General features: G+C 62.0%; 1 protein-coding gene across 1 annotated transcript; it reads right to left on the reverse strand.

Moving 5' to 3' along the window:
- Positions 1–5,905: 5,905 nt before the first annotated feature.
- On the reverse strand, positions 5,906–8,083 carry NRARP (NOTCH regulated ankyrin repeat protein). The gene has a single exon (XM_081804019.1). The coding sequence runs from the start codon at positions 7,733–7,735 to the stop codon at positions 7,391–7,393; it is 345 nt and encodes a 114-aa protein (XP_081660145.1). The 5' UTR covers positions 7,736–8,083; the 3' UTR covers positions 5,906–7,390.
- Positions 8,084–10,665: the final 2,582 nt, after the last annotated feature.

The raw sequence follows: 10,665 nt of genomic DNA on the forward strand, positions 1-10,665 counted from the left end.
TTGGAAGCAAGATTTCCAGGACCCTGAGGGGGCTATCTGTTTTAGAAGAAGGTCATTTATTACTGTCTAGTAAACCCTCAACCATGAGACCCTTCAGATGTGCATCGGTGGGCCACATGCTTGGGGGATGATTGCCAACACGTGTTTTGGGGAATAGAGATAAAGGAAGTTTCCAAAGGAATGTCTATATGTTTAAAGGAGATTCACAGGATCCTGGGGGTTTGGCTAAGATTGCCTTTTGCCCTTAGCAAAGTGTCCACATCGAGGCAGCTGAGCTCCCAGAGGAACGTCACTCTGCCTGTCTCAAGGACTTATCAATGAGCTGTAAGTAGTAAGGAAGTTTAATTTTTCTTTTGCCTTTGTTTCCCACATTACCTGAAAACATGGCCTGGATGATGTCGATGTTACCAAGGCAGGCACAGACTGCTACACAGACTGCTACCCACCTCCAAATTAGCCTTTCTTCCTCTATGACCCCATTTAACCAGGGTGCAGCACTGAGTAGACTACATTTCCCAGCCTCCCTTGCAGTGAGGTTGGTCATGTGACTGAGCTCTAGCCAATGGGATGCGAGCAGATGTGGCAGGAGTCACTCCTAGGAAGTGAGCCTGGAGGAGAGGATCAAAGCTCTAGTTCTTCCCGGCTATTGGCTGGAATGTAGACTTGATGGGCTGCCATCCGAGCCTTGTGGTCAAAAGCCCGCACAGCCTACAGCATCGGAGGAACCTGGCCCCTAACACCGCGTGCCAGCCCTGGACCACCTACTGGGACTTCTCCGTTGAGAAATACATTCTATCTTTTTAACACCACTGCTGTTCTGAATTTTGTCCTATCTTGTTGGAAAGGTTATGGGACGTTTTGGGCTTGGTTCCCCTGGGGGCTCCTGTCCACAGGGTACTCATGAGGAGGCCCACAGACCTGCAGAGGTGGGTTTTATCCATTGGGGGAGCCCGTGCCAAGTGTAAACCTGGTCTCCAGCCTCCAGCTCTGAGCAGCCAAGAGTTTGACCAGACCTTCCTCCCTTGCACTTGCCCATTGTCACCACTTCCATTGGAATGGGGTCGGGAGACAGCAGGAAGAGTCTGCAACTCCAGTACCAGCCTCTACCCACCCCCAGCCCCCGCCCCCAGCCCCCTCTGCTGAGGCGCCAGGCTCTGGGCGCTGATCTGGTAGCGCCCCCACCTGCCCACCCCCCATGACTGGTCCTGATGGTTCTGAGAGATGTGTGGTCTGGGTCCTGAAGTGTGACAAGTGGTAGGTAGCCACGTCCACAGGACTGCGACAGATCCTGTGTCCTGCTGATCATCCATTCTTTGTGGCCCCAGGGCCCTGGAATGCCCTCTCTTCCCTACTGCGCCAAATGGGAGAACAGCACACCACTGCCAATCGCTCGATGAGGACCGTGATGGGCGCACTTCCCCAGGCCGTCTCCTCTGGGGAGGGCGGAAGCCAAGAACCACTGTGGGGTCAACGCCCCTGCCCCTTCCTCAGACCTGGGGTGGGCCCCAGGGTGTCAGCAGCAGGCCGGGAGGGCGCGCGTGCGCGCGGCGAAGGGCAGGCAGGGGTCGTGCCTGCCGGAGGCCCAGGGACCCCCGGGCTTGTGGGCGCAGCGCGCGCCGCGGCCGCAGGGCGGCAGCACAGCCCGCGCAGCGCGGTCCTGGGCCGGCGCCCCCACGGGGGCTGAGCCCGCCCCGGGGCAGCTAGGGCGAGACGCGCCTGGCGAGAGCCCCCACCCGCTGCGGATGCTGCCTGCCGTCTCCACTCGTGGGTTCTCGCCTAAGCCGGGGGGCGAGGTCAGGAAGGAGCTGGGGCGGACCGGGCGCTAAGAGCCAGGCTCGCGGCGGGGGGGTGGGGGGGAGGTCCCTACCCCACCCCTCGTAGTCCCTCGGACGCCGGGGCGTGGGGGGGGGCGGTGGTCAGGGTCTCCGACTCCCGCTCGGCCCCCTCCCCAGTCCCACTGAGGCCCGGGATCCTCAAGCACCCGGGGGTGACTGGGGGACTCCCCCCGTACCCCTCTCTGTGTCCAACCATCCAGGCCTGGGGCGGGCGGGAGTGCCTGACCATCCGTCTCGGTTCAGACCCCCTCCAGTGGAGGGCGCACTGCAGCCCCCAGCGCAGCAGGGTCTGCGGGGTGCGGGGCGGGGGCGGGGAACCTCTGAACGAGCTGCCCGTCCCAGGCCGTGACCCCAGAACAGAGATGACAGCTGGTCTCTACTCCGGACACCCCGCGCCTGGAGAGTGGGTGCGCAGGACGGTCCTACCCCGGCCTTTGTGAGTGCCCGCCCCCCACCCCGGGCCAGGGCCTCCACTGCCCAGCCCATCCCCCTCCCAATGCGGAGCCCCCAGCCTCCGCACGCTGGTTTCCCCGGTCCAAGCCCATTTCCCCCCAGTCTGCCCCCTAGCCGCGCCCTCCAGCGGGACTCCCCCACCGGCGCCTCTCTCCTGCGCCTCTGCTGCCCCCCCACCTCCCGGGGGCCCCCCAGCCTCCCCCTGCCCGCCGGTCGCCCACCTCCCTCCGCCCTCATTAGCATAGCAGCTGCTCGCCGAGCGGGGACCCGCGCGGAGGAAAGGGCAGAGGCCTCGAGAATGAATGGGGGCCACGGCTTTGGAGGGGGCAAGAGAAGAAAGACAGACAGACGAGCGAAGGGACGGCCCGACGTACAGCCAAGCAGAAGAATGCGCCCGACAGAGGGGAGGGGAGTGTTGGAGGGGGAGCCCGGAGCCCAGGCCACAGAGGCGGAGCGTGCAGTGGGAGGTGGGGGAGGGCGGCCTCCAGAGACCCCAAGCCCCAGGAGGAGGCTGCGCTGGAGGCCTCGGGGAGGAGCTGTCTGGGAGGTTCGCAGACCTCCCACGGCCCCCTCTCGCCCAGGCCTCACACCCCGGGCTCAGGCTTTGTTCCCCAGCTGCCCCCTGTGTCTGGCACCCTCTCCCTCCTTCAGCTCCCAGGTGGACACCCGCCTCTTTGAGCTGCCAGGCTGCCTATGTGGACCCTGCTCTGTGCCACCCTGTGGTGAGCTGCAAGACCTTTGGGGGACAGAGCCAGAGGGCAGCCCCTTCCCTCTCCTTCTCCTAACCTCCCTCCCTGGTCCTTGGCCCTTGGTCTGGCCTCCAAATCCTGCCCTCCCTCCTCTGGCAGGCTCTGTCCTGGCTCCCACGCCTGTTGACTTTAGACATCACTCTTTCTGGCTGACCATTTTCCTGCATTTCCTGGTCTCTCTCTGGCATCCATTCCAACAGTAAACACTTCCTGTGTCTGGCCGGGGTCAGGTCAGAGAGACAGACAGTTGGACAGGAGCCGCCATCACTCCTGGCTGGGGTGGGGGTGGGGTGGGGGAGGCCCTATCCTTGTCCATTTGGCCCATCTCCCTTTCTCCTTGGTAGGCCCCCCAGGACTTCGCAGCAGTCCAGCCCCTGCCAGCCGGACCCCTCCACCATGGGTGTCCTCTGTGCTCCTGGCTAGGACCCTCACTTGGCCTCCACAGCGGACCTACAGGTCCCGGGGGCCAGACAGAGAGGTCAGCTCTGACTTCTTTCTTGCACCGGCCACAAAGAGGCTTGAGAGGAGGCCTCCGCCCCTGAAGGCCCACCTGGGGAGGGACTCCCAGGTGACACCACTGGCCATCAGCGCCAGTTCCCGAGCACAGAAGTCCCACTTGCCCATTTGTTCACAGCTCTGACCCCAGATGGCGGCAGGAGAACTGGAGTTGTAGTGTGTCTGTTTCCTAGGGCTCTGCCCATGAAAGGGCCACGAGATGCCCATGAATACACATCTTCAGGCACCCCCCGAGTCCCTCACCAACAGCCAGGGCCCAGGCTGGGGGGCGGGGTTGTCTGTGCACAGAAGAGCACCTAGGGAAACAAGGCAGCAAAACCCCACCAGGCCTCCTCCACAGCTGGGGGGCTGAGCAGGGCCTGGCCTCCTTTCCATCCATGCTGGAGAGAAAACTGTTCCTCTGTGAGCAGCACAAAGCCTTTCTCAGCCAAATGTGTCTCTCAGAGGGAGGACTTAAGGGAGCCGACGTCTCCCATGGTGGTAGCCACGGGCCTGGGAGGTGTCCCAGCTCTCATGCTCCACAAGTGGCCGGGGCAGCCGGGCCAGCAGCTCGCTGGGAAGCAGACCCCTCCCCAGCAGCTAATGCCGGGAACAAGCATGTTACCTGCAGCTCTGAGCCAGCTTCCTCGCTCTCCTGTGGGCAGCAGTACCTGGGTGGGAAATGGAGGTCTGGTCCTGCATGCCCGCGGGCCACCCAGAGAGGGCCCAGGCCTGACTTCATGCTCCAGATGCCCTGAGCAAAGTCCACGTCCTTGTAGCAACTCTCCCTTTCGAGGCCTGGCACCCTCAGCTGGCACCCTCAGCCCACTCTGCTCGCCCGCCCAGTCCGGTGGACACCACCTCCCCTGGGAGCTCATTTGCACCAGATAGTCCACTCACCTCTGCGGGTGTCTAAGGATAGAGCTGCACCCCCCCTCCTCCACCCGGTCTCTTGGCCAGCTGAGGGACAGTAAATGCCTATTTCACCAACAGGAAAACGAGCTCAGAAAACCCTTAAGGGCAGAACAGAGCAGATATGCAAAGCAGGAACATGGAAGGCACAGCCCCAAAAGCTTCCAGTCTGGAAAGTGCAGTATGTCTGCAGGACGAGGTAGAGCCGCAGGGACCTGCTGACAGACAGGAAGCTGACACCATCTGGCTGCAGCAGAGGGGTCTGGGTTATAAGAGAAAGCCGTTCCTTTGCCGGCTCCCCCTTCTCTGGACCCACTGGTGTCCTCCCCTGCACCCCCATCTCTTAAGGCCCCAGAGCCCCGAGGGCATCTCAGGGATGTGCACGGAGAGTCTCTGCTCTTCCTGTAGGTGCCAGAAACAGACACCCTGCTCTGCGCTCCCCTCACGCACACAGGGACCCTGGCTGACACTTAAGTCTACCTTGGGGTCTGTGCTCCTCGGGGAGTGGCTGGCTCCAGAGGCACGCTGGCCTCCCCAGCTCCCAGATGCCACCGGCAGACGGAGAGAAGAAACAGGCCTTTTAGTCGCCAGGAGAGATCAATTATGATGTTCCCCAGATTAAAAAATACCCCTTCCGTGCAGCAGGTGGTCCAGCATAAACCCACAGTGGAGGAAGGCTCTGGTGAGCAGAAGAGGGGCCTGGTTCCTCTGAAGACCTGTGGCACCTCAGGCTGGCTAGGGGGCGGGAAGAACCTCAAGAACTTTCCACGCAGAGGCCTCAGCTGCTTTGCCAGGGAGCAGAGGAAACAGCTTGTCGGCTGGTTTTGGGCGCTCTCAGGGTGGCCTAGGTCCCCCCCACCCAGCTGGAAGAGGGTCCTCCCCTGGCACCTTACAAATCCCATACATGGCTGGCCCTTGAGTTGAGCCCAGAGCCAGTTTACCAGGCTCTGTCTTTAGGTGAAAACAAGCCAAGCATTGTGTAGACGGCACCCACAAATAGCATGTTGCAGCCTGACCCTCCTCCTGGGTGCCAAGACCAAGAAGAACCAACAAACTTTTTTTAATAAAAAAAAAAATCAATGAAAAATTTATTCATAAATTTTTCATGCTGGGCTACAAGTCTATATCGTACACTCAGGAATGTGCTGCAGACTTTATCCAGTTAGAAGTGATCATACCAGGACCCACACACAGCTTCCATATAAGCCTAGAAAGTTTTAACATTAATTAACATAATTAAAAAGGTATTTGCATCTAGAAAAAATATACAGAAAAACTCCTTTTGGAGTAATCTGTGCCTCAGTTTCAATGTCTGCTTGTTTCACTGACATTATCAATATATTCTTCTCACACAAGGTTTTATGAAAAGCCACAGATGACTGCCCGAGAGTCTGACCAGCCACGCACAAAGGGCCTCCACCCACCTGTGTCCTCAAGTGCTCCCCATTTTTGCACGAAGGGTCAGCAGCACTTCTACCCTGGGGAAGCCTCATTTAAATTTGAATAATTCAGCCTCCCTTTTATTTCTCAGGATCAAAACAACAAGGGGTGTGGGGTTGCATAGAAAATTGGAACCTCGGAGACCAGGAAGGGCGCCTTTCGGGACAGAAAGTGACGCAGAAGCACCGCCTCCAGCCCAGGTCCCCGCGCGGCCCCTCCCCCATGACAGGATTTTCGGATTCGAATCGGGTCCTTGAAGCTCCGGGAGACTGAAGAGGGGCAAAGCAGTCCTTCAGCTCACTCAGCAATTAGCACAAGAGATTCACAGTCTTATAGGTATTTTATAAAAATATAAATATGGGTACATTGTTGCCTTCACAGCGCTGGATACAACGCCCTTTAAAATTGGGTTTATAACCAAGATTCAAAAAATACACCTAAAACTTGGCTTAAAATATGTTAATATTTTATATTCTGTCATAAATGTTATGACATTCAATCGTGGCAAATCCATTTACTTTTTTAAAAAAGTGTGCAACCGACTAACTGTAATAGAACTCACTAGAAAAGGTATGATACCCCGCCCCCCCCCACCGCCACACCCGAGCACCCATGCTCCCGAGGAGGCTTTGCAAAGCCAGCAGGTTTGGGGGATGGTGGCCTCTCACAGAAGAGGGGAGAGGGAGGCCCGGGGCTTCCAAAACTCGCTCGGAACTGTGTGTCTGTGTGCAAGAAGGAGAGACCGAGGGGGGGGGGAGGGGAGAGAGAGAAAGGAGGGAGAGGGACTAGCACGGGAAAACCATCAGGCCGGGCGGTATTTTCAGTGCAACCAAGAAATGACAGACTCAAGTTTTAGTTTTAAGACTAGGAAAAAAAATGCATCTTCCCCCGCTATAACCACATTGACCACGCACAATAGTTTCCAAACAACAAAAAAAATAAATCAGGCGCACAAACTTCACCCACAAATATACACACACATGATAAATACTTTAGAACCCCAGGAACAACGAAGCGTCTCCACTATCGCGCGTCCGGCCCGGAGAAGCCCCGCCGTGGCCCCTAGGCGACTGCGGGCTTCGGCCGCGAGTCCTGCGGGCGGCGGGGAGCCCCGAGCCCGGCGTCCCCACCGCCCGCCTTCCACCTTCGGGAGAAAACATTTTGACCGGAGGATCCGGTGTCTCGGGACTCCGAACTTGCTGGTAGCGAGACTCAAATTTCAAAGGGGCTGCAGCCCGCGCCCCGCCCCCACCTCCCGCACAACGCCCCCCTCCACCCGCGAGGCGGCGGGCGGGGGCCGTGGGAAGCCCTCCGCCGGGGTCCCGGCGGCCGCGCGGGGGCGTCGATCCAGGGCAGCGGGCGCCGCGCGGCCCCCGTGGGCGCGGACGCGCGCGCGCCAGACTCGTTGTGGCCTCTGGGCCCGGGAGCCCGGTGCGCACCGAGGTAGTTGGCGGGAAGGTACAGCAGAGGACACGCTCGAGGCCCGCGTCGGGGTCCGGGCGGGCATCACCGGCCGCTGCCCGCGTACTTGGCCTTGGTGATGAGATAGAGCACGATGTCCTGGTGTCCGCCGAACGCGGCGATGTGCAGCGCGCTCCAGCCGTCGCGGTTGGCCAGGCGGATGTCGGCGCCGAACTTGACCAGCAGCTTCACGAGCTCCAGGTTGCCGTCGATCACCGACTGGTGCAGCGCCGTCTGGCCCTCAGGCCCGAACGAGTTCACGTTGAACTCGCAGTTGGTCATGTTCTGCAGCAGCGACTGCAACTCCTGCGTGTTGCCCTTGCGCACGGCCTCCTGGAAGATGCGCTGCGTCTGCGGCGCCGAGCAGGTGGACAGCTCGGCCTGGCTCATGCTGCCGCCGGGAGAGGGCCGCGGGCCGCGCCGGGGCTCAGCGCGGGCGGCGGCGGCGGCGGCTGCGGCGCGGGCCCCTGGCTGTCTCGGGGCGCGCCTCGGCGCATGGAGGGCGCGGAGCCCCCGGGCCCCGCACGCCGCTCCTGGGCGTTCCGGGCGCTGGGGGCCGGGGGCCGCCGCAGCGGGGCCCCCGCCGCATCCAGCCACGCCCAGGCGGGCGGGCGACGGGGGCGGGCACTGCGCTCGCGGGGGCCGGGGGGCCCGGCGGCCGCGCCGCGCGATCCCGGTCCCTGCTCGCTGCGGTTCCCACGCGGGTCCAACGCGCCTCCCCACGCGCAGCTGCACTCGCCCGCCCGCCGCGCCGGGGCGCCTTTTACCCCCTTTATATTTGCATAACAATAGGGCGCCCGTGACGCGCGCGCCGGCGGCCCTACGATTGGGCGGCGCCCACGTGGGGGCGGGGCGGGGGCGGTGCCGGGGCGGGGCGTGCCCGGGCGGCAGCGCGCTTCGCGGCAGGGGGCGCTGGTCGCCGGCAGGGGGCCAGGTGGCTGTGGTTGGCGGGGGTTGGGGGGAGCTCCTTGCTCCACGCGCCCGGGGGCTCTGCGCATCTCCGCCGTCGTCCCGCCTACTCTCCTTTCGGCCACCCGGGGAATTCCAAGCTCCCTTCTCGGACGGACCCAGACCCGATCCCTGGCCGAGCGCGGCCTCGAGGTGGACCCTCCGAGGGCGGCCTCCCCATGGTGGGGTTTCGCGGGCATTTCAGACCCGGGAGGCCCGGGTAGAGACCCGAGTCTCGCTCCACGCTCCCGGAGCGCCGGCCGGAGACCCTCCGCGTCCCTGCACGCCGGTGCGCGGCGACAAGACTGGCCCAGCCTGGACCCCAGGACACAGGGTCTTCGCGGGGGCCAACTCCACAAACAGCTCGGGCGTGTGACCTCAGCCACGCGGTCCTTCCCGCACGCGGGCGGCTCCTCCGGCGGCCTGGGTCATCCCGCGTTTCCTCCCCAACCTGATTGGCTTGAGGAGCCAAACCCTGAGGCCCCGCCCTGACAGAGAAGCAGGGTCTCTACCGGAGGAAGCCCGGGGCTGCCCCCCTCCACCCCACCTCCCTCTCAGAAGCTCCTCCAAGGTGGCGGGGCGGGGTGGCGGGGGGTGGGGGGGGAGGTCAGTCAGCGGAACCTCAGGGCCTGCTTCCCTCTGCTGGGCCACCTCTATCAGCACGACTAGGGACAGGGGGCTTGGCCAGGTGAGCAGCCCCAGGAAAGGCGCCAAGGGCCGCTCGGAAAGGAAACCCAGAAATGACTCATTTCCAAACTGTAAACCCATTTTTTATTGATGCTCTAATACTGCGGCCGAATTTGCTCATTAGGATTTTACAGTTTATAGCTGGGCTGCGGTGGCTGGAGATGGGGCAGGAATGATTCTCGGAGCGGTAGGCCTTGGGCAGCAGGCGAGCACCCAGGAGCTTGCACTCCCTCAGAAGCCAGCACGGCTCCAGGCCTCATCAGGGGAGACCACCCTGCTAGGCCTTGTTTCAGGATGGGCTCCCGTGGGTGTCTGCCTGGTGCCCCCCATGTCTGGAAACACACGTGGGTGTGCCCCCATCTTGCTCTCTGCTCTGGAGGAGTCACAGCCAAACCGCAGGAAAAACTGGGTAAGGCCACCCCAGGGCTGGCTGCCTCTGGTCGGCTACCTTCAGGCCGCAGCTGGCTGTCATGGGGTCCTCCCGGCAGCGGGAGCTCCCCGAGTCCCTCACTCTGGTCTCCCTGAGGCTGGTGGTCCAGCTGTTCTGCTCAGACTTGCTCCCACCAGGAGCTCCCCCCGTGCAGGTGGGTAAGCCCGGGCTCAGCAGAGGTCCAGCTGTGGTTGTGACTTGGGGGGTGCTGCTGGTATCAGGAGCCCCTCCCTTGTCCCACTCATCTTACCAGGAAGTGTCCCTGGGCCCAGTAAGGGGACCTGGGAACAGTTGCTGCTGGAGTGTGAACACCTCGAGGGCAGGGCCCCGACCACCTCCAGCAGCCCCTGTATCTCCTGAGCACCAGGGAAGAGGGCAGAGGCCCTGTCCTCTGGGGCCCATAGTTCCCTCTGGGCAGTGACCCTCAGAGCGGGTGAGCATGCAACCCTGTGCAGGGCTGTGACCTGCTAGGCGGGCACGTACCTCCCTGCTTCTCCCTGGAACAGGGCTGGGCATGGACAGCAGGGCACTCTGAGAACGTGCCCAGGGCTGTCCCCGGAGGGCAGTGGTCTCAAAGACATGCCCCAGCCCAGGTGGGCTCAGGTCCCCTGACCTGAAGAAGGGCATCTTGGAGACCCTGTTGTGCCCCGGAGCAGAGCCTGGGAGAAAAGTCCCATTGACACGGCGCAGGCTTCAAGGAGGGCAGACAAAGGGGCCCTGTGAGCTCCATGTGGGAACGTGCGGCCACCACCACGGGCCATGAAATCAGTAGTTTGGGTGCCCCCCAGCTGGATCCGCATGGCCAGAGTGGCCGTAAGAGTCTACCCGGAGGTTGCCTCCTGCCCCACCCAGGGTTCGGTGTAAGGGTCAGACAGGTGTAGCCAGGCCTGCCATCGTGGGGTTCAGGGGACGGTCACACTGTCCCTGGGGAGCTGAAGGAATTCTCCACTGTGGCTGGGCCATTTCGTTCTGAGCCGCTCTGCTCCACACCCCAGGAGCTGCCCCATTCGAGGACAGGAGGGGAAGAGGGGCTTGCAGGACACCGGCTCCTACATGTTTGCTGAAGGAACAGTCCGAAAGGAGGACATTTGTTCCAAATGCCTTGGAGGGAGGGGGAGAGGCCCACCATGGGCCAGGCCCTGCCCCGGGGCTCAGGAAAGCCCCCCTCTGGTGTTTGTGGCTCTCTTGGTGGTGTCACTTCCACAAACTGGCTCTGAGGGAGAAACCCCTGACCTGGGATCTGTGGGGACGCACT

This window comes from Leptonychotes weddellii, chromosome 14 (assembly GCF_054177405.1).
Source record: "Leptonychotes weddellii isolate Sample4059 chromosome 14, ASM5417740v2, whole genome shotgun sequence".
Taxonomy (NCBI): Eukaryota; Metazoa; Chordata; class Mammalia; order Carnivora; family Phocidae; genus Leptonychotes; species Leptonychotes weddellii.